This window comes from Centruroides sculpturatus, unplaced genomic scaffold (assembly GCF_000671375.1).
Source record: "Centruroides sculpturatus isolate CEXI.00-Female unplaced genomic scaffold, Cexi_2.0 scaffold84, whole genome shotgun sequence".
NCBI lineage: Eukaryota > Metazoa > Arthropoda > Arachnida > Scorpiones > Buthidae > Centruroides > Centruroides sculpturatus.
Genome location: NW_019384316.1, coordinates 691,847 through 717,715, shown reverse-complemented (window position 1 = coordinate 717,715; position 25,869 = coordinate 691,847). Strand labels below are relative to the sequence as shown.

Below are 25,869 nucleotides of genomic sequence, written 5' to 3'. Positions count from 1 at the left end.
TGACTAATATTTTGTACATTGCAGCAGTAATTCGACTACATCCAATTGTTTCCCTTTTGCATTTACGTAAATATAATCTCGCACGCCAATATCTTCGAAGTAAAATTTTTAAATTTAATAGGTCGAAGGCACTTTTATTTAGAACTGTTTACGACGATATTTGTGCTTCTTTTCTTCTTTCGAGTAACGACGGACGATTGCTCGCCTATACGTAGTTACCTTGCAGAAAAGGGGGCATAATTTTCTCAAAAGATCAAAGAATGCCTTGAGCATAGAATAGGTATTAAGACCTTAAGTAGTGTTAGTGACAATTTATAACAGTAATAAGAAACGAATTACTACTGTACTTTTGTGCGTATAACCCGGTGAAAGTTTGCAATTGTGATTTAAAATCGTCTTAAACACGGATAACATGCGGGTTATGGGCACAAAAATACGGCACGTACCTATCAGCACACATTATAATAACACAAGGATAGTTCAAATAATAATCAAAATTAACACTTGAAGAATTTGTGTGTGTTAAAACCTTTAGTAAAAAAAAAAAAAAGATTGGTAGTTTCTTTTTACATCGGTTGAATAATAATAATAAATTATTATTTTTTGTGGCAGACTTTTTTCTTATTGTATCATTACAGAAAAGATTTTGGACTGCCGTATAATGCAGTTAAAATCCCACTTACACATCATATCGGCAACAATCGTAATGCGTCACAATAACAGACTAGAAGCAAAATTATGTAGCAGTGAATATTAAAAGAATTAATTATTTTAATACTTCACCTACTAAGAGAATTGTTCTCTTTTTAACATTATATATAAGATATTAATAAATTGAATAATAGAAATCATTCTACTGAAACATGTATTTTAAGTGTTTACATTTTAAAATCTGCCAAAAATTATCATCTGGATCCTACGTGTAACGATATCGGTTTACACGGCGGTGCCAAAACTTTCGATCGATAAACAAACTGCAAATAAGTTTGTGGTCCTCCTACCTAAAACACTGTACTGTATTCCATAGACACGGCCTTACTTTTAGTAAATATCATTTATAAGTGGCGCGTCAAATGAATTTGCAGGCCAAGCTTGGTCCGGGGCACCAACTGAGGATTTATATCGATTACATATTAAACTGATACAGCTAAACCACTAACATAAAAGTACCTTTACACATAGGTAGATATAATTTTTATTAATTCGCTTAGAAATAAAATAATTTGATACATAGAAATATAAAAAGACAGTAAAGTAGAAACCAAATTCAACAGATATCATTTAGCAACAATTAACGACCTACAATTTGTTATCTGTGCATCAAATTTCAAATATGAAGACCAATTAAAAAACGTTTCGTTCCGATACAAGCTAGCACGGCTCGTACCGTATCTAAAACTATTCTCATATTCGTTCTATAATACAGGGTTTGTCGTAAGTCATGTGCCACGGGAGATCGTACGGAGAAGCATTGGGACGAGTGCGTGGCGTTCCGGACCCGAAATGTCGTCAGACGGAAATTAATTGCAAAGAATTTGTTTGGTCGAATCACTTTCGATTAATGAACGCAGCTGGGCCTGCATCAGTCGAAAGTAATTCTATCACATGCACGAATTTTGTGCGATTACCGTAATTGTACACTTACCCCGATTCTTCTCTGCACAATCTCCTATGGCGCACGACATACAAAAATCCACGCATATCGGTAAATGCACATTTGCCGCTATACCGGGACGTTCCATTTACTTGCATCGTCGCATGCGAGAAAAATTCCATCTTTCAATTCTTTTTCCTACAATTTATCAAAATTTACATTATAATTAAATTATCAATTCAACAGTTTTGAAGAAATTGGATTAGAAATATGTAAAAATGATTATTTGTGAGGTTAAAGTCATGAAAATTCTATAATTTATTATTATTATATGTAGAAATGGTAAAACATTTAAAACGGATGAATCTATATGTCGTAAATTTTAAGTTTTTGCTCGACTGCATAGTTTATTATTGTGATGTTAATTGCTTTTGCAGGGGGACATTTTATGCTTCAAAGTTATAAATATTTATATCAAGTTACTATAGTCTATTTCAACAATATTTATTCATTTGTACACGTAAAAAAACTACATAAAAATTAAAAATTTTAGTTATAATGCAATCAGTTGAATTTGTTTAAAACGTTACAGTTTTTTAAGTACAATTAATTAAAAATCTCGGCAAAGTTAATAATACTCTGTAAGGATAAATTTATTCTAATGAACAATATACACTATATATAANTCTATATATATATATATAAAAAGAAAAGGAACTTATACAAAATATTGCATTTTTTTACATTATCTATTAATAATAGGTAATGAAAACAATTGCAGTTTTTCCCCTTCAATATTGTTAAAATACATCCACATAAATGTGTGTTGTATAGACATATAGAAATTGTATGTTGTAATGACATACTTTGATACCTAACTAACATTTTTACAAAAAAAACAAATAAAATATGAATGATAAAACAAAATAATAATGTAAAATTATTACGTCGACTATGATTTCCATATTTTAGAAGGGGAAAAAACATTTATACAATAACGTAAAGAACAAAACGACGACAGTTCGAATGGACCGAAAATCCAAATGCCGACGAATCCGAAGTCGTAATTTTAATCTCTCGGTGTTTTTTAACGAGTGAATTTTTTGATTAATTATTGTCGTCTTCAACGATATATTTTTTTAAAATACGTTTTAGTGCGCTTTCACTCCCGATTTACACTTTCAGTGTAAAAGATCGGACTGACGGCATTGAATTTTGGGTAGTTATTTTAAATATGCGTGAAGATGTATTTGTGTGTCAAAAATTGGCCATGCTAGGAGAATTTCAAGAAATTTAAAAGTTTATAAAAAAAATTTTTTTTAAAAGAATTATTTGTGGTCGTACCAATAAATTACATTTACTAATTTGTCAGAAAATGGCCAATAATTGTAATAACATGAGAGGAAGACAAATGGAATTAAAATGTTTTTCTTAGACAATAAATTTTAAGCTTCCATCCCTTAATTCAAACATTTCTTACAGTTTTTACGTCAAGCATTTTAGTTACGAAAAACAAAAATTAAAACAAATCTTAGGAAAATAATTTATTGAATTCAATTTTTCGGATAATTTTAATACTCGAAGATTAAAACTTTCGATTATTAAATCTTACCATTAAATACATGGGCCGACCTCGCTCTCCGATATCTCGAATGTAAGCAAGGGCCGCTTTTAAATATAATGTACGTGAATGTAATGAATTCCAAATAATATTGTGCATCGATGATGATATTCAAATGGAAGAATTATGACAACAAATGTGAAATATAATTATTAAAGAAATGATACTTCACAAATGACAATTATGTACATATCAATGAATTTTTGTAAAAATAAAAGTCTTTCCTGAACCAGTTCATCCACTTTTGTATAAAATTCATTTTGCTTGTGGTGAAATTTCCTGTGATGTAAAATTTAGAAGACTTCTTCAATTGTCGGAAGCCAAAAAGCCTAGAAAAAACCAAACAAACCGAAAAAAAAAGTCTTTTTAAATAACAAAAAAAAAGAATTGACGCAATATAATTATTACAATTATAATAAACATACCATATTTGTACATGCGGATGCCAACATCATATACTTTGGATTAAACTGAATGCATTGCACGGGACCAGTATGATCGCAATTTAACAAAGCTGTTTTAATTCCTGTTTCCGTATTCCACACGTGAATTCGTCCGTCGGTAGAACCTAAATAATCGTTTTTAAACAATATTGTGTTAATAAATAAAATTTAATAGAAACTACCTCAGTTTTTATCAGATTATATTTATTCATATCCAAGTTTAATGACTATGTTGGTAGGAAACAAACACTTCTTGAAATTTCAGATTTTCATTTTTTATATACAAATAATTTAAAAATTGTTACTAAAATTTTCATAGTTTAATAAATTTATGATTGAAATGAAAGAATTGTTGATATTTTAACTACCTTTTAACCTTTACCAGCAAAAATTATTGTTTAACTATAACGTTTTTGGTAATCTAAGCAACTATCTTCAGGATATGTCATATAAAACTTATATCGATTTATTTTGTTAAGGCGACACAACACACAGGTTGCCTCTAGAAGGATACTTCTATGAGAAATTTAACCCCTATTTAAGTGTTACTAACGTGAATAAAACCCAAAAAACTTCACATGACCAGTCTGTTGGCGAGGTGCGTACCCAGGACTACCAGTGCTCGGCGGTTTTCTCCATTCGGCCAATGGTGGGCTAGAACTTATAATGGAATTCATAGATTTGAATTCAAATAGAATAAACAAATTTGTGTATTGAACCAAACATGTGATAATTCAAAATTAATTAATTATAATTCAGTTCAATGCTGGTGCTAAGACAACTTAATGACTTATTCTAAACATATATTAAACATGTGAAAATTGGTAAAATGAAATTAGATGTATACAAGTATTGATAAAAATAAAACCTTATTTAAAATTTTAATTACTGTTTATTATTATTTGTCTACAAAATATATTACAGCTGTCCCTTGATAATCCGACAGGTATGGGACCAAAGGGGTGTTGGATTACCGAAAGTGATTACATATTTGGCATTGTTTTGCTAGCAGTAGCCTACAATATTCCCTACTCCAACTGTTCGAACAGAACTGCTCACGGAAAACACGAAATGTGTGTCATCGTGTAAGAATTGGGTGGGGAGATTCACATCGCGACATGCTTCTGTGCAAGCAGACAAGTAACGGGGACGGGTACCTTGACGGGAGGTGCGTTGGACTACCGAGCATGTCAGATTACAAAATGTCGGACTATCAAGGGACAGCTGTATTTTATTTCATGGCACATTATACTATAAAAGTCAAGTTACATTAGACCAGCATTTCTCGACCTTTTTAAAGGATCTGTAAAATGCCTGAAAAAATTCTACAGACCACTAAGTTATGGAGACTTGATATTACCCATATAGGTTTAAAAAAATTAACATTTGGGACGTACTTTTAGATTTATTAAGTTATAAATGTGCAGTATGTTTTGAATACATATTTCCAGTTTAATTAATTGTTTATATAACTATTAAAAGTGAATCGTCATTGAACAAAGTTTTAATCTTTATTAATTTAAGTCCGCCTGTAGACTACCTGTCCTGTTATCACAGACCACAAGTTGATCAATGCTCTATTAGACAATTCAAGAATAAGAATATTTTTACTAAAGACTATTTTCAAATCATAATAACTTACCACTTATTACAAATTGAGAATCTGGTGTATAAGATGCTTCCAGAGATAATCCCTTATTGTTTATGTGTCCCTATAAATAGATAGAATCGTTTCAATATAACAAATTATGATAAAAACCTACATAATATAATTTCTTTTTATTAAAATGACACATTATTTTAGATTTAAAGAGGGGAAAAAATACAAAATTAAATTATTTATTATATATAGTATAAAATATTTACTTAGTTATTACATTAATAAATTACTTTAACTTATTTATAGAAATGATATAATGAGATGAAAAAAAATTTAGCTATTAAAAATAATTTATGGCTGTTGAGTTTACAGTTCGTTACGCTCAAGAGTGTATATGAATATATATATAAACAAACAAATATAGCATTTACATAAATTAGGAAGAATATGAGCTGATTAATAAACTTCTGAAGTGATTCCTTTCTATTGCAAAATTCATACAAAATAAATATGAATCAAATCCTTTTTCCTCAAATTGTGTGTTTGTATTATAATAAAATATACGGTGAATTAAAATGAAATAGTTTTTTAGATTTTTTGTTTTTTAAAAAATGATCATTTACTTAAAATGACAGATACAAACTTAAAGAATATATTTAAAATTAGAATGAACATTGAAGAGTGTACCAGATATTAATCAAGATTTATTAAACTATGAAATACAACATGAGAATCTTTATCCCTAATCTCAGTGTACAGAAATTTAAGAAATTCCGCACTCTAAATTAAAGATTGTGAAACTAAGTACTACGCATTCTGTTGACTACAAACAAAGGAACAACTCGTTAACAAAGAAAACTGTTTAATATTTACACTTTAATCTCTATTACTATTTATATATAACAGCTTGAAATTATGTCAAAGTTAAATGAAATTGAAAATACTTCATTATTTTCGATAAACTTCTTTCACCAAGTTACTGAAATAATCAGACAGTATATATTTTTTCCTATTTAATCAATTTATAACTATATCATCTACAAATCTATATCCCAAAAATACGTACTCAATCTTTATCAGTGAAGAGACTAGTCTTTTCTCCTAGCCTAGTAAACTCCTAACATTTTCTATAATGCCATTAAATTTTCTTTAACTTATTAGGCTTGTATCTATGTCAATAAACACATAAATCAAAACTTAAATACATTAGTAATGGCCAGTCAAAAAGCAAGTACATTTTTCGGGACACCCTGTAGTTATTTCTTGTATTTGACTCATTTAGAAAATACTACCATATTTATAAATAATTTATTCAATGAGTCATAATTTTACAAATACTTGTATATATATACAGTAACGCCTGTCCAAGATGGAAACCTGCCAACCAGAAAAAATATTCGGTACTCTACAAGTCCAGTTTACACAGGTTACGCTGTATCTATATAATAACATTTGTATATGTATATACAGTAAAACTTGAATAAAACAGAAATCTGCCTAAATGAAACAACTTTCTAAGTTAAAATTTACTAAGTTATAAGTCAGAAATCTGTCTAACAAAGACTACACTTGTGTATAAATAAATAAATAAATAGATAAAATTGCCTCTAGGTATTATGATCCAAAGCATGACAAACAATTTCTGAGAATGAGTTTAAATCTTTTCAGAGAAACAAAGGTGATGTGATACTATATATATACAACTTTTATTAAAATTAGTCTTTGGTGGAATTAACAAGGGTAAAATCAATTTTCAAGAATTGAGAAGAATTCAAGATTTGAACGAGTTTCAGAGAAGAACAAGTAACAAATGTAATTCATTGAAAACAATGAGAATAAAACAACACAAGGTTGCTAATTTTCTTTTGAACGAATACAAAATAGTATCTAATTAGTACCAAGTATTTGAGAACAAGTTGATTAATTACAGAGTTTGAAGTTAACAATTAATTCGAGGCTTGAAATTCCTCAAAAAGTCAGATTGCAGACTAGTTAATTTGTGGTTAACTTGGTCTCTGTATTACTATAGAATTTCCAAAGGCAGAATGAAACACTAGTTCTTGGTTCTCAAATTGGTTTATTACAAGCTCGTTAGGATCACATCCAAGAAGTACTAGTATTAGTGAGTATTCTAGCACAAATTCTTGAAGAGCAATAACTTCTTACAATCGAACAATTCTGAATTCTGCATTTGAATATTCCCATCTTTAGTTTTAATCATTTTGGATTAATTTACATTAAACCTAGTTATATAATAATAAAATGTTTCTGTAATAAAAGTGATTTTACTATAAAAATAATATAAATATAATAAAAAAAACTTTATTTATACTATAAAATGAATGTAACCGTGACATTTACCTGTTAAAGTTTAAAAATTTTTAAATATATACATATTAAAACCTGTACAAACAGGGAAAAATTTGGTAGTGTAATTCCAGTTTAAGTAGATATTTATATGAATTAATAAAAAAAAATGTCCTTAAATTAATTTCTTAATCAAAGTAACCTCTTAACAATATAAATACCTACCATAAATGTTTGAAGTGGAGTTCCATGAAATGCATCAATTAAATGTAAAATTTGCCCATTTGTGTAAATCAGAATTGTTTTTCCATCAGGGCCAAATTTAAGTCCTGTCCAGTCACAATCTTTGTCTTGAGGTAAACGGAATGTATTAAATGGACCCTATAAACGATTTCAAGTAAATATTTAATGCAAGTAATTAAAATTTTAAATAATACCAAGAAAATTATACATACTTTATCAAAAGATCTCAAATCGTATAATTTAATAGCTTCGGAATTAACGCCAACCGCAAATATAAGACCTTCTGGATCGAAATTTGCCACGGGTCTTCCAGTTAAATGCATTAAACCCTATAGATATAAAAATTTTATTTTTATAATCTTTTCCTAGATTTTATGCACTTGCCGCAAAAGGATTCTTATATTAATAAATTAAACAATACAAACCTGACAATTTGGAGATCTCAAATCCCATAACCTCATTGTTTTATCCAAAGATCCAGAAAGAAAAGTGTCATCTACTGGTGACATGCATAATGTAACAACTCTAAAATTAAATTATTATTATTATTTTTTGTTATATTTATTTCTTGAAACTAGAACAAGTAATAAAACAAATTGATCTGATTAAAAAAGTTGATTTTAATTAAATCTTCAAAGAAATATTTGTATTGATTAATTATAGACAGAATCATTTACATTCCAAATTCGTTTCTAATGTAGATTAGAAAAATTAACAACAACATTTCAATAATAAACGCATTAATATATTTTTACTCGCAATCATTAGTAATAAAAGTACTGTACATTATGCCAAAGCATAATTTAAAACTTACTTTTTAGTATGCCCGGGAAAATATCTGATATACTTATTATCATGAAGTGAAAGATACCTGATAGTATCTGTAAAGAAAAAAAAAATTATCAATGTAAAAATATAAATATAAAATTTATCTATACTGAATATTTGAGCAATCTAAAATTTCCTTCTTAAATTAATATAACAATACAATAATTTTATTATCTATTGAGTTTATTGTTTCTTCCAAACTAAATTAAATGCTTTCCATAATTTGCTTGGCCCACCAGTGGCCAAATGGTTTTCGTACCCTGAACACTGGGAGTTCGGTTGCGGATTCGCACCTCGCTCGGACGGGCTGGCTACGTGGAGTTTTCCGGGCTTTCTCCACGTCTGTAATGCCTAAATAGGGGCCAGTTTCTCTTAAAAAGACCTCTTGGAAGGCATCCCCTAGGCAGATCGCCCAAGTGTTGCATTGCCATAACTTAATATATAAACAAAGCATAATTTGCAATTCGGTTTCTAATGAATAATTTGTTTAGATTCAGTGGATCTAAACAACTTATAACACCTGTAATTAAAGCAGTAATCTTAATTAAAGCTGTTATTAAGATATTATTTTGACAATTTTTTCAAAAGTTTTTGCTTCTGCAAAGCCAGATCCATTTGCCAATTGAGTAAATAACTGTAATCTTTGAAAACATTATAGCAACCTTCATAACCAACATTTTGTTGTATAAAATGGCCCTGTTCTATTGAACTGGTGGGTGGGGATAGTTTTACGTGGGATACCCTGTACTATTAAGGCATTATTTCTCTCTCTACAAGTTAAAATGTTGTAATTTTGGATCTTTGTTCTTTATTTAGTGAACTTAGCATTAGCATGTAAGCCTTGGTGTTAAAACTATGAAAATGAAATCACAAATTTTGTTTATACCTATGTGTTAACAGTAATTCCGCCAATTGGCCAAGCAATCAAGGTGGCAGCCCGCCGCTCTGGGGAACCCGGGATCGAATCCAGACGGGTCAAAAAATCCCCAGGAATTTTTCGGGGGTGGTCCATCCGGATATGTAGGGTCTCGTCCCTCACCAACCGACCGCACCATTGTCAGCCTGGCCAAACCCATAACAGGCTTGCAAAAAGAGGCCCTCTTAGTGCCCACAGGGCGGAAACAGTTAACAAAATTATAAATAAAATGTAATTCTATATTTTAAATACTTTTTAATATTAAATATCATTCAGAAAATAAATAAATGATCACAAAAACACTGTCTGTCTTGCATTTGTATTGTTTTTCCCTTTAGTTACAATAGACTTTCCAGACGGCAACAGCTATTGATAACCTATATTTTAGTTTTCATTCCAGTTTCGAGACTGGATCTAATTTGTGTTGAGTGTTTCGGTTAACAAGTGATACAATTAGTGATCTGTGGAGTGAAAATGATAAACTTGCTTTGTAGAGGAAGAAACATAAAGCTAACCTTCATTCATAGAAGAAACAAAAGGCAAAGATGGCTCAACTAGGAGGTGTCTCACATCAACACAGTAGGTAAACACATTACAAAACAGTTACAAATAAAAATTGTTATTGCTAGCATTGAAATTATATGACGGGAAACCAAAAATGAACAGGATAAGTTCAATGTTTAACTGTTCTTTTATTGGAAAATCTCCAAAAGATGGTTAGGGAAAGTGTAATAGCAAACATAATGTTATCAAAAACAAGCATTTTATCACAATAAAAGAATGCATTTATCATGTAATTTTATGACCCTCACAAGGGAATAATATAATATTATGACCCACTATGGGACTAGTCTAAACAAACTAACAACATATCCTAGACCACTTAAGTGATCTCAGAGCGTAAAGAGGTCTACGACCCACACTGAAACTGTTCTCTTATAGAAAAAAACATATTGAATTCTTTCCAATAAAAACTTTACACTTCCAGAACTGTAAAATATTTAGAAAGCTTTTTGAACGTTAAGATAAGACAGTCTGTTTGCCAAAAAATATCCTGAACTGGAAAAGGTTATTAAATATGAGTTTCGTTTGAAGCTTTTCAATAAAAATTTCAATGAATTAATACAACAAAATTTTGTGTCTGTCCATATTAATCCATACACTCGTCAAAATAAAAGTTGTATCTATATTCCATTCGCGTGGCTCTCTACAAACATCCGATCATTTTTTTGGCACGCGTGAAACAATTTAAGTCACATTGAGCAGCTATTTTTGCCTGGACGATCACAAATATAAATTGTCACGTAGCGAGCTCGCGTACATTACCAATAATTAGTTTTAGTTTTTACTGGTGGGGTTATTTGGAAGGGGGTTGCAACTATGTGCCCTTGAGCGATGCTTAAGTATAAAAATATAGAATAAAGAATAAAAAATTTAAGAGCAAGACTTAAGGATAAAAATCTAAATGTTGCCGCTGCTTAGTTAATGGTTCATAAAAGACATTCAAATAAATTTTACAACAAACAACAATCAGTTACAAAATTGTGTGAAGGAAAGACAGATGTGTTAGCTCTCTGCTTTGACTTTGTGTAAACTTTACCACTACACCACATATCTGAAGTGTTTTACTACAGATAATAACGGTACATGTTTGTTAAATCTACAACCTTAAGGAAAATACCGGCCATTGTTATATTTATCGTGAAAGGTAAACTTACTAAACTCCAAACGACATGCGCACGCTTCTCTCAATGCTAATATTAAAAAACAAAAATACTGAATGCCATCTTTTTTTCCAGACACATTTTCAGCTCAAAAATCTCAAGTTTGCATGCCTATTACAGGCTTTACAGGCAATTTAAACATTATACCATTATTACTTCCTTTTATAAAATTATTTATATCTTATAACAGGAAATAATGGTATAATAACTTCTTTTCTTTTAATGGTTCCAATCATAGGGATTTTGGAACCTTGAGTTTACCTTCCCTAGGACACGATTACTACCAGCAAGAAAAAGGTGGTGTTTTACTCTGAAACAGTAACACGTGAAGATATTATAAACTTTATGGTCTATATTGCTGCAATGACATAACGTTCTACATATTTTAGCGCTTTGTTAAATATCTATTTTAAATCTAAGATTAATAAATTATTACTTTCTTTGTTTTTAACGAATGATTATCGCATCTAGTGACATCCAAAATGATGTCATTTTCTTTCTTCTACGTTAAACTGCTGGCCTGAAAGGACTGTAAAAAATTTTAGACAAGCCATTAACCGAACTAATCAGAATAACTTCTTTAAAACTGTGTCGAGTTCAGCTAATAATAATAATTTTACGGAAAATGAAAATGATACGTTATTTAAAATTTTGTGATGTACGTACATTAAATTCCTCTTCGATAAAATATCGTACAGTGGTACCTCATACTTCGGAGTTTGAATGCAAAATTCAACAAAAATTCATCTCTGAGTTTGAATGTTGCTTTGAAGTTTGAACCGTGTGCTTATCGAAAAAAAAAAACAAAAAACATGCTCGAAGCATAAAAGTAACCTGTTGTGTTTCCAACTTATCTCGTGTTACACGTGTATGTTTGCAGTGCTTTTTTCACTTTATTTTTGGTGCGCTTGGTTATATATACTGTACTGTATATTATTCATCAATTTTTAACAAATTATTCCTGTAATTTTTCTTTGTCGATAGCTTTTGGGTGCCCGATATGTTTTGTATCCTTCAGTTAAAAATTTCCTGAATAAAACTTTTAAACCACATTTGACATGTTCAAAGTTTACAAACATCTTTTCCCATAACACGTTACAATTGTTTTTACTGCTTGTACGGCATTATATTCTTTTTTGTAAGTCATAAAGCACGATATGCCCGATACGCTTTTTATCCAAAGACACTACGACTTGATTTTATTCAAACAAAATGTGAAGTAAAGAGTTTAAAGTAAGAATCTACAAAACAATTAACTTATATTGACTTTTCTATTGCAAAAATTAGTATAATATATCTAAACTAAAATATTTAATTTATATAACTTATTTTATGTAATTTAAAAGTAACGAAACAAATTAATTATATTATGCAGCTAATTAAAATTCTTCATTAACTATTCAAGATTTTAAACTTTGAAAATATTCTATTTAATTTTACATTAAAAATTCGTATGATTAAATTAAATTCTGAAGCTTTGATAAATTCTATAAAGATGAATTATTGGACTCATATGTGTTACTGAATAAAAGTTCTTTCATTAGAAATTAAAAATTAAAATGAAATTTAAGAATGTTTCATATATAAAAATTATAGAATGAGTGAAGGTATTGTATTGACTATTTAAATTCAGTTTCAATAACTTTATGTGCATGATTAATTATACCCAATTTCTTACTTCTTTCATTAATATGTTGAATATGTTTTATTTTATCTCTCATTTTTATAAATTTTTTCTTGAATTTTATTTCAGAGGGTACTATTGTCGCTCTGTGCTGTAAGAGTACTTTGAATTCCTTTCACCTTGGAGTTTAATCTGGCATTGACTAGTTGTAATGATTTGTTGCTTATCTTTTTTGCATAATATTTAATTATTTTGTGTTTTTACCAGATATAAGTGATTATTATTATTATTATTGTGATAGTCTGAATTTTAACAAAAATCGATTATCGATGTCGTCAATAATTGTTGTCATCTACTACCTGAAAGAATCTCCACTTACACTTTCTTGACGGAAAAAATGACGCATTCCTGTAACCTGCTGACCTCTTGGCTGGGTGATATCATGCTTATAGAATAATTAACGGCCGAAGAGTCAGTTGCCGTTTAGTTCTTCCCGAGATAAGAAGTCACCATTTAGTTCCCGAAGGATAGTCGTCATCAGAGCCTCTAATCTGTTAGCCAGTTCAGGACCTTCTATATTACCTTAACGGATACCTTGGCTATTCTCTGTACAAAGACTCCTCCAGCAACAGATATGGTTATCACCTATCCCACTAATGGATATTGCTCAATCTCAAAGTTGTCTATTTTCAAACTGTCCACTCAACAATCCTACCAAAGACAAGCTTTTGCAGTTAGAACGTGACAAACGGATCCTTCAACTACAGGTATTTATCGCCATGCAAACCTAATGTGAACTCTCTCTCTTGCGACCACCTAACGTGTATAGGTCAGTTATTTCGATATAGTACGATGTATATATATCATCTAATTCTTTCTCCTTTACAAATAAATGATTGTTTAGTTAACCTAGTCTCTGCTTGCATCCCTTCCTGCTTGTTAACTCACGGTTTCCATCCCGAATCTGATTGCTCATTCATGCGACCACCCGTGTGACCTATTCTCTAATCAAACCGCCGTCGCTGCTTCCATGTTAAGCGGGACACGGTGGTGTCATTCCTGACGGGGCACCGAAGGGGTGCCTATCCTCCGGCCACATTATTTTTGCTTTTTTTTTCCGGTTTATGTAAAAATGTACTTAAAAACGATATTTACTTTTACTATTATGGGACCAGCACCAGGTGGTCACTGTTTGGTCAGTGTTTTTGTTTATTTAATTATTGTATATTATATATTGTAAACCCAATTACTTGAATTTTGTATGTAATTCTATTTTATTATTTTGTTCTCCGTACAAAGGGCGGAGAGGGAAAAAACCTTGTACTAATTTAAATTATTACACCCAATTCCAAAAATGAAACTAATTTTAAGAATGTGTCAGTCAGTCTGGTATAATTTGGCATGAAATTTGAATTTTATTATACTTAACAAATACATTTATAATATAAAAAAGAATGAAAAAAAATTAAAAAGTATTTTAAATTACTATTGTATTTTGTTGTGATAAAAATTATATAACAGTAATTAACTATATAATTGATCTTTACACTAGTACACTATTTTGATGATATGAAACCGTGCTGTACAATTTGTTTATGCTTCTAACACAATAAAGTGTTATAAATTAAGACACTTGGCGGGTTTTCTCATCTTTATTTAGTTGATACGTGTGAAAATTTTTACACGTTTCGGGCTCTTAAGCCCCTCTTCAGCCAACTAAAACATTAAAAAAGAATATAACATACATATAAAATTACAAGTATTGTAGAAATTATAAAAAATATAAAACGTACCTTTCACTTACAAAACAGTTCTACAAAATCCCTGATCTAAAACATATTCTGGACATAAACTTATTATATAACCAATGTAAACTATAAAACATATTCTGGACATATTCCTCATATAAAAATACACTGGACAACAACTCTCAAATTGGTATACAATTTATTATGCTTTCTACAAAATCCTTATTTCTTTTGATACGCATTGACAATATAATACGAATTTACATAATTTCTACAATATAAATTTACATATCTGACATCTATATAAAAAATATAGTAGATGTCAGATATGTAAATTTATATTGTAGAAATTATGTAAATTCGTATTACATTGTCAATGCGTATCAAAAGAAATAAGGATTTTGTAGAAAGCATAATAAATTGTATACCAATTTGAGAGTTGTTGTCCAGTGTATTTTTATATGAGGAATATGTCCAGAATATGTTTTATAGTTTACATTGGTTATATAATAAGTTTATGTCCAGAATATGTTTTAGATCAGGGATTTTGTAGAACTGTTTTGTAAGTGAAAGGTACGTTTTATATTTTTTATAATTTCTACAATACTTGTATTTTTATATGTATGTTATATTCTTTTTTAATGTTTTAGTTGGCTGAAGAGGGGCTTAAGAGCCCGAAACGTGTAAAAATTTTCACACGTATCAACTAAATAAAGATGAGAAAACCCGCCAAGTGTCTTAATTTATAACACTTTATTGTGTTAGAAGCATAAACTAGTACACTATACTAATACATACAATAGTAATGTCAGAAATTTTTGTAGACGATGCATGTTTTTAAAAACGTATTAAATATTTTGATTTTTCTGAATATCTACATTGACTATACTATATAATAATTTATATATTAGAATAAATTATCTGTAATATTACATAATCTATTTACTACTATAATTATCATAAAAATAAAATAATTACTAAATCAAAAACAGAAGTGTTGCAATTTGCTGATATTAATTTATAAAACGTATTGGTAATTTACATAAAATAAATACATACATAAAATGTATATCTCAGTGGTCACTGGCCACCTCACTTAAGTGGTAAATATAGAAATGTCCTAAAGTGATATTTATGTCCCATTTACATGGCCAACAGAACAGGAAAATCCCACATTCCTAAATTCAATCTACAGGTATACCTCGCCTTACGTCAGTAATTGGTTCCAAGAGAACGACTTAAGTCGAAAAACGACGTAAGTCGAATTTACTTGTCTCCGAATCTACTTGCCACTAGGCTAAACCATAAATTACCAATTCCCGTTCTGTATTTTATTTATTAATGCATTTTTAATAATATATGGTTAATAAGGATCTATTTTAAGCTTACAAACAAATCAATTTTAGTTTTTAATATAGTACAGAAAAAAGTAATTTAAATTTACGAATGCATGTATTGTAAATACAGTATATACTTGTAAATGTATATATTATAATATGATTTTATGTGCTTTAAACGTTTTTCTAGTGATATTACGACTTCAATATTTGTGGCGGACAGACGTAAAGTCAAAAATAAAATGACTTAAACTTGATTTTTATTTTTCCATATACTTTTTTGACAAACGACATATAATCGGGAACAACGTAACTCAAAACGACGTAAGTCGAGGTATACCTGTATTATTTAAAGCACTTTAAACATGACTGAACTTTGTTGCTATTGTTTTAGAACAGTTTGCTGAGATCCACGTTAAACATTTTAACAATTTTCAGTACGGTATTCCAATTATAGTTCTGTTCGTCAATTTTCATAACCTGATTTTGAGTGACCACTTCACTTATGTGGCCAGAAATTGTATACCCCGAAGGTGGTTGCATAAGTGAGGTTTATACTATATATCAAATATTTAGTATTTATTATAGTCTTTTAAATACAGTAGACCCCCCATAACACTGTAGATAATTCCATTTTATATGAATTCCATGTTGTACGAGTCACTTAGATTTTACAAATACGTGTGCCGGGCTGTGAACGGCTGACGTATTTGTAAAATCTAACTGACTCGTACAACACGGAATTATCTACAGTGTTATAGGGGAGTCTACTGGTATTAATTAAAAAATAAAATAACAATTAATTTTTCTTATTTATTAACTTGTTAGCAAAATGCTTCCACGACCAAACGGTAAGATAAGATTATTAGAAGGAGCCAAGGACAATATACCAGATGAGTCTGCTTGGCAAGCAGCCACCGATATTGTTTCTTTAGTATCTGGTCTTGACTCTAGAGACCTTTTAATCGTGCTGATATCCGGTACGTCAAATCTCGCTGTTCAGGAAAAAAAAAATTNTACCTGTATTATTTAAAGCACTTTAAACATGACTGAACTTTGTTGCTATTGTTTTAGAACAGTTTGCTGAGATCCACGTTAAACATTTTAACAATTTTCAGTACGGTATTCCAATTATAGTTCTGTTCGTCAATTTTCATAACCTGATTTTGAGTGACCACTTCACTTATGTGGCCAGAAATTGTATACCCCGAAGGTGGTTGCATAAGTGAGGTTTATACTATATATCAAATATTTAGTATTTATTATAGTCTTTTAAATACAGTAGACCCCCCATAACGCGGGTTCGTATATTGCGGAGAAAAAATTGCAACCACATTCGTATAAAGACACTAAAAGAGACTCGTAAAATGCGGTAAAACGTCATCGCCGACTCGCGTTGCGACAGGATTGGTCGAATCTGGACCAATAGTGGACATAGTTTATACAGATTATTCCCAAAAAATTATACATGTTTTGGAAATGTTGAGTGAAATTAGTCTAGAATCGATTAATTTTATGGAAGAAAACCTTTTAAACAGCCGTAGTCCGTAAACTGCACACGTGCCGGGCCGTGATTGCCTCATGTATTTGAGGATTCCTACAATGCGAAATTCTTATAAAGCAGAATGTATCTACTGCATTATGGGGGGTCGACTGTATAACTATAAGTAGTGCTACGTGAAATAATTTAATATTTTATTAAAAGTATTATTTATTAAAGGTTTTATTTCATAAAATATTAATATAGGCATGAACGACGTTTGATAAATATGGTATTTTTGAGTTTAAATATTGAAATTTTTTATATTATTCTGATATGTTTTATCTATAATTGTTATTAGAATGAATCAGAACTATAAATAAAACTCTGCTTGTTTATTTAATCTAACTCGAAAGCATTATTAGACTCAGATATGAAAGAAATTTAAATTCGATAAGTATTAAATCCATATCCTTTCAATCGATGAAGAATCCAATCAGAATAAAGACATCTTAATCTTCTTCAATGGGCTATTTAATTTAATTTTCTGACAAAAGTTAATTTCAAAGAAATAAAAAGTTCAATAAATGACTAACTGCTTAACATTAAAATGAGAATTCATTTCTTTCATTGAAACACTTATGAATTTATGAATTGAGGTATATTTTAAGATTAGATAAAACAGATTTGGAATAACGACAGGTTATTTGCGATTCAGTCACTTCCAAAACACTGGAACAGACCGAATATTTAATCAATATTTCTTATTAATAAATAATCACGATTGTAAATATAATATTGATCTAATTCATTAAATAAAGGAGTACATTCTATTCGAATAACTAACTTTATTTTAAGTGACCAAAGAAATCATTTGGAAGTATAGTGGAAAATGTATTTGAGTGTTTGCAAGCTATTCAACTTATCATCCAATTTAATGAATATATGGATTATAAATTTAATAAAACAGTCTTTCTATCATGTATTTTATGATTTAATAACAAAAGTTATTTAAAGATACTTGAAATATTAAAATTATTATACGATTATTTAAAGAAATATTTTTATATACTGGCTGATTCAAAAGTCAGTTAATTTAAATATATTTAGAAATGTTTTTAAATAACATTCAATATAAAAAGAAAAAAATAATAAACGACAACACACAACACCAGGGTGTAGTAAAAATGTACCCTGTGAATCGATGACCGGTGCGCAACGAAAAAAACAAAAGAGAAAGGTCACTACTAACGTTTTCAAACTCCCGAGTTCTTCTTCAGGTGTTAAACGGAATTTCTGATGGAACATAAAACACTTGGCATACGAACATTTGAATTCCATGTTCCATCAGATATTCTGTTTAACACCCAAAGAAGAACTCAGGGGAGTTCGGAAACGTTAGTAGTGAACTTTCTCTTTCGTCGCACACCAGTCATCAGTTCACAGGGTACATTTTAAAAAAAAAATAAAATCTTTTGCAAGCTATTTGCTTATATAATAAAGCAATTTTACAGAGTATTGATGAAAAGATATACAAATCTAAATTATTAATAAAATATTTTGTATTAGATAAAAATATTTTTGATTTTACAGTACAGTGCAATCTTGACAATCCAGCATATATGGGATCATAACAGTGTCGGATTAAGAGGATTGCCGGAGGATTACGAGTAAGGCAAATTTGATGGCACAAATAAATTTGACGCTGTGGAATTAACTATTAAAGATGCAGCAAAACACAAGGTGGACTACTATGCACTGCTATTGCCAATAATAATTATTGTCAAGTTGGTGGATACCACTAAATATAGTGGGAAATAGAAGTGAGAATGGAAAGTAGTAGGAGTTGCAGTATTTTTAGTGAGAAATTTCAAGAGACTGGTTTTTAAATTTATACAGTATTGCATTATAAGATATATATATACAGTAGAACCTCGATTATCCACCCCTCGGTTAACCGACCGTCCTAGTCAGCAAATTTCAAATGTCCGCTAGTGATGTGGCGCTACAATATTTGGCTATGTCTTGGCTACTTTAATATTATTTTTACGTGTTTTAGCTGGCAACACTCATTCGACCATGAAAGGGAGCCAGTATTTAAACGAGGCTTAATTTTCTAATTTTTAACGATACAATAGCGACGATTATTATTTTAAAAAATTTTTGTTAGGCTTAACATCGATGAAAATTCAACGCAAAATAGGTTAATAGCGATATACTAATATACTAATTACATGGGATATAATAATATACTACACTAATAATGGATTTTTTCATACTTTTCGGTTATCCGACTTTTCAATTATCCGACCAACACCAGTCCCCAATTAGGGCGGATAATCGAGGTTCTACTGTATATATATATATATATATATATATTTTTTTTTAGAAGCCTAAGATGACAAGCTTAACAATCTTGAGCTTAAGAGTTCAAGTTAGGGCTCAATATCATACAATGTTTAGCGGGAACTGGAGTTTAAACAAGTGGGAAGTTTATCTACAACTTGAAAATGCTAATAATACCCAAGAGCCAACTAGTATCATATTACTGGACATGTCAAACTAGTAAATATCCAAATTACCAAGACTGTACTATATTTAAAAAACACTATTACAAAGTAAATGTAGTTTGAAATTGCAAATTAATGTATGAAAGTTTCAGAAATGTAGTACCTGGTGTTATCATGGTCATAATATTATTGATTACTGTGCAGTGCTGATAATGCCAGACAATGTATTTGTTACATTCAACTTCAAAACGATCAATTACATAAAGTAAAAAATATTACCCAATTGATTATTAACAAAAATTCTGCCTAATTATGTTATGATATTTACGATATAAAGTACAATACAAATATATATTAAATATATTGACTTTTGTTATAAATCAATAGCTTTTCAAACAATAAAATGTAAAACAATTTGTTTTAATTTGGAAAATATATAATTAAAGATTATTTTTAAATATTTAAATTCAGTATGTTAAAATAATATTATAATAGAGTAATAATATAGAATCGAGTAGACCTTTACTTCTATTTCAATCAATCATTATTAACTCAGTTGTATCACTAATCAAGCCACATTAAAATATCAGCAAATTATATTTTATATATATATTTTTTTAAATATCACACAGTAAAATCCCAATTATCTAAACTGGGTTAACTGAAATGAACTGCATATTTTAATTCTATTGCTTACTTAACTCTACAACAGTATTTAATTTTTTAATGTATTTTTTAATTTACCAAAACATCCCAGATGATGCTCCATCGTATTCCAGGGTTTCGGATATTCATGCAATGTTTTTTTACTCCCTAATGTTACCAGCTCAGTATAGCCAAACAGGCCAAAATGTTCTAGAATGTATGAAGTGGAATTATTGCCAAACAAAGATATAAGACTATTTTCAATGTAGTTAATACATGTATAGTACTATTATTAACGTAAACGTGTTTTGTGGTATTACATGTTTCTTTGCGCGTTGAAAATTGGATTTCCGGATAATCTAGAAATCTGTTTATCCGAAATGGGGTCAGATAATCACGGTTCTACTATACTTAATTTTTTCTTTATATATATATTTTTTTTTTAGAAGCCTAAGATGACAAGCTTAACAATCTTGAGCTTAAGAGTTCAAGTTAGGGCTCAATATCATACAATGTTTAGCGGGAACTGGAGTTTAAACAAGTGGGAAGTTTATCTACAACTTGAAAATGCTAATAATACCCAAGAGCCAACTAGTATCATATTACTGGACATGTCAAACTAGTAAATATCCAAATTACCAAGACTGTACTATATTTAAAAAACACTATTACAAAGTAAATGTAGTTTGAAATTGCAAATTAACGTATGAAAGTTTCAGAAATATAGTACCTGGTGTTATCATGGTCATAATATTATTGATTACTGTGCAGTGCTGATAATGCCAGACAATGTATTTGTTACATTCAACTTCAAAACGATCAATTACATAAAGTAAAAAATATTACCCAATTGATTATTAACAAAAATTCTGCCTAATTATGTTATGATATTTACGATATAAAGTACAATACAAATATATATTAAATATATTGACTTTTGTTATAAATCAATAGCTTTTCAAACAATAAAATGTAAAACAATTTGTTTTAATTTGGAAAATATATAATTAAAGATTATTTTTAAATATTTAAATTCAGTATGTTAAAATAATATTATAATAGAGTAATAATATAGAATCGAGTAGACCTTTACTTCTATTTCAATCAATCATTATTAACTCAGTTGTATCACTAATCAAGCCACATTAAAATATCAGCAAATTATATTTTATATATATATTTTTTTAAATATCACACAGTAAAATCCCAATTATCTAAACTGGGTTAACTGAAATGAACTGCATATTTTAATTCTATTGCTTACTTAACTCTACAACAGTATTTAATTTTTTAATGTATTTTTTAATTTACCAAAACATCCCAGATGATGCTCCATCGTATTCCAGGGTTTCGGATATTCATGCAATGTTTTTTTACTCCCTAATGTTACCAGCTCAGTATAGCCAAACAGGCCAAAATGTTCTAGAATGTATGAAGTGGAATTATTGCCAAACAAAGATATAAGACTATTTTCAATGTAGTTAATACATGTATAGTACTATTATTAACGTAAACGTGTTTTGTGGTATTACATGTTTCTTTGCGCGTTGAAAATTGGATTTCCGGATAATCTAGAAATCTGTTTATCCGAAATGGGGTCAGATAATCACGGTTCTACTATACTTAATTTTTTCTTTATATATATATTTTTATATGTGAGAATGAATTTGATATTTTCATAAGATTTAAAGCTTATTCTATTCTAAATACACATCTTTTGATAGGGTAACTGTACCAGTTATATTCACTTAAAAATAAAGAATTTTAAAATAAGCAAGTGAACATGAAAGCTGCACCATCTACTATTACAGAATTAAATTAAAAATACATATTGTAAGAATTATTCCAGAGAGAAACTACTGAGGGTTTTATTTTTTAATTAGATTTTGATATATATCAATTAGCTGGTGAAATATATTACAGTTGAGAATGAATTAATCAAACTTGTACTACTGTATTTTAGAAAAAAAAAAATCTTTCAAGGAAAAACATTACAAATTGAAGGACCCAATTTAAAAATTGACTAACTCACATTTTCCTGTTATAAAGATAATTGAGGTTATGGATCTTAAACACTTCCAAAAATAATTCCATTGTGATTTTACATCAGAAAAGATAAAACTTATAGGATGTATCTCTGTCCTGTATTTTAAGTGCACTTAATTTTATATTCTGTTGTTTTAATAAATGAAAATAACAAAGAAAATTTGTTACATGTACATTTTTCACACATACAGATACTTGTGAGTGTTAACAATCATTACAATTACAGTACAACCCCAATTATCTGAAGCATTGTAGACCGATGCTACCTCGAAAACTCATATAGAACAATAATTTTAACCTTATTTATTACAGTATACAGCTAATATACATACAATGGTTTTAAGAATAAAAATCTATATTATTGTCATTACATTTTAATATGAATGATTTGTCATCAGATGTTTCTTGTACACTGTAAAACTGTTTTTCATATTCAGGTACATACTATAAATAATATTGTCAATGAAAGTAATAAATTTGATCTTTTTTTTTTATCAGTAGGTGGCTTGATTTCATGTACTTAGTGATTTCTTGAAATAAAAATTATAACCATAAACACAAAATTGTTAAATGTAGACTAGGATTTACTGTTTTCTGGCCAAGAAACCACAAAGTAAAATGATCATCAAAAATTATGTAAGACGAAGTAGTAATTGCAGAAATTATAAAAATGTACTTAGGGATTTTTAAATTGGACCCTTCAAATTAGTTTTTAATTATATTTGCATTTCATTTAAACTATAAGTTATATTTTAATTGTACATGGAAATGACTGGAATTTTGTAAACAAGTAGCATAAAATATTTGTTTTTTTAATAATTTTGAAAATAATTATCAATAAAATAAAAGTTCACATTTCAATACTGAGTATACATGTTTTTGTACGAAGAAAAGTTTATATATTTATGTGACCGGAGCGTAGGCACCGTCAGGACTGACACTACTGTGTCTCGTTGGACATGAAAACCAAGATGGTGTGTTGATTTGGGTTCAACATAGGTCACGCATGCTGCCACATGCGTGAGTGATCGGATTCGGGATGGAGACGGATTGAGAGACAGTGCAATAGAATTACTGCACTCAGACTCTAGGGTTAATAACAAATAACCGTTTAATAATTACAAAAAATAGTTACAAGATACATATCATAATGTCAGATTAATTAACCGACCTATTTAATGGAGGAGTGGCGAGAGAGAGAGAGAGAGAGAGAGAGAGAGAGAGAATCACTTGTTGGGTTCCAACTACCAAAGTTTATCTTCAGTAATAGGGTTGTCATACAGACAGACATAGAGTGTCATACAGATGATTGGAACAGTTTGGAAATAGGTGATATCTAGTGATGAAGATTTGGCGATATCCGTTAGTGGGCAAGGTATCCGTAAAGCTGATATAGGAGGTCCTGAACTGACTAACACATTAGAGGCACTGATGACGACTGGGAACCGGGTGGCAACTTCTTTCCTTGGGAAGGACTAAATGATGATTGACTCTACAGCCATTAATTATGCTATAAGCACGATATCGCCCGGCTAAGAGGTCAGCAGGTTAAAGGAATGTGTTGTTTTTGCCATCGAGAAAGTGTAAGTCGAGATTCTCTCAGGTAGTAGATGACAACAATTATTAAACAATTATGACGGCATCGACGATCGATTTTTTGTTAAAATTCTGATTATCACATCTACATGTTTCTCAACATATCAATCCTAAAACAGTTACCCTAAAACTGTCAATTACTGGTACAGTTACCTTATTTTAAACAGTTATTACAATGTTAAGATTAATATTCAATTTATTACTCTCTATATTAATTATGGACCCAAAAAAACACCACAGTAAAAGTGCTATACTGCTTATATAATGACTTTTCATATAGATTAAAAATTATATTAAAAAGACAATGTAAACTTTAAAAAATTGAATAAACTTTTAACAAAATAATTCAGAAAAATTACATAACTTAATTAATAAATTAGAATTTTATATTTTAATTTTTCTAACCAATTGTATCTGTAAAATAATATGCACAATAGTTAATTAGTTATACATTAAATATTTAATATAATTCAAACTAAACTTATAATTGAAACTAAATCATATAAAAGTAATTAGGCACTTTTAAGCTTTGTAAACTTTATATTTTAGTTTGTTAAAATATTAAATATTCAGTTTTATTTAAAATACCTGTACATATTTTTAAATTGTATTCTAAAATTAAATAGGCCTAAAATAATAGTAAACTCAATATAAAGTATGATATGCAAAAATTCGATACAATACAACACTACTCTAACGTCTATATTTTCATAAACATTTTCACTTAATAGCAATAACCATGCAACTGAAAACCACTTCCTATATTTTATAAATAATAATTTCTTTTAATTACAATTTAATATTTTGTCATAACAGAATAATAAATGCGTATTTTAACAGGAATTCAATCCCACATCAATATATAAGGACGTTGCCCTACTAATTTGTCATCACAGTTCTAAGAATTAATTATATCCAATTTAAAATATTTTACTTACCGTCTACTTTTGTTGAACTATGTATTGCTGTATTTGTAGCATGAGTATAATGGATCAAATCAACTCCATATTTCTTGGAATTTAAAGTTCTTTTATGGCTGTTTATAATAAAAAAAATAAAATAAAATAAAATAAAAACTTTAATATAACATAAACACTTTCATTTAAATATGACGCTAAATTAATTTGACTTAATTAATTAATAATTAAACCTCTATTTTTTGATAAAATTTGATAATTACGTTAAATACTTAAATTATTAATCACGTATATTTGAGATAAATGAAACTGATATAAAGCCTGATATTGAATTACAATGGATACAAGACTATTAATAAATATATTTAAATTTTGATGTAATTCTGTTAATTCACGAGTTCAAAATTTAATAATAATAATATTGAAAAATCTCTTAAAAGATTTATTAGTTTAATCTTTTCCTTAATTAATTAAAGATATTAATAAATATTTTTTTCCTTTCATTTATTCTTTTTGAATTAATATATCTAGTGCTTAAACTGTTTGCTTGAATAATTCTAGAAAAAAATATATTACTTTAATAGTAAATGAAATAATTGATGATAAGGTTTTAGCTTATGAAGTGTAATAGGCTAAGTGATAGATCTAATTATATTTTATATACATAATATATTTTCAAAACAAAACCTG

The 25,869-nt window shown here is 29.0% G+C and overlaps 1 protein-coding gene across 1 annotated transcript; it reads right to left on the bottom strand.

Annotated features, from left to right (window-relative positions):
* Nucleotides 1–174: 174 nt before the first annotated feature.
* LOC111623473 (WD repeat-containing protein 82-like) lies at nucleotides 175–25,345 on the bottom strand (the record flags this gene model as incomplete). Its single annotated transcript, XM_023366061.1, has 8 exons — nucleotides 175–3,544; nucleotides 3,641–3,783; nucleotides 5,301–5,370; nucleotides 7,791–7,946; nucleotides 8,021–8,137; nucleotides 8,234–8,333; nucleotides 8,623–8,689; nucleotides 25,201–25,345. Coding segments are annotated over 8 exons (834 nt in total), but the record flags the coding sequence as incomplete, so codon positions are not given.
* Nucleotides 25,346–25,869: the final 524 nt, after the last annotated feature.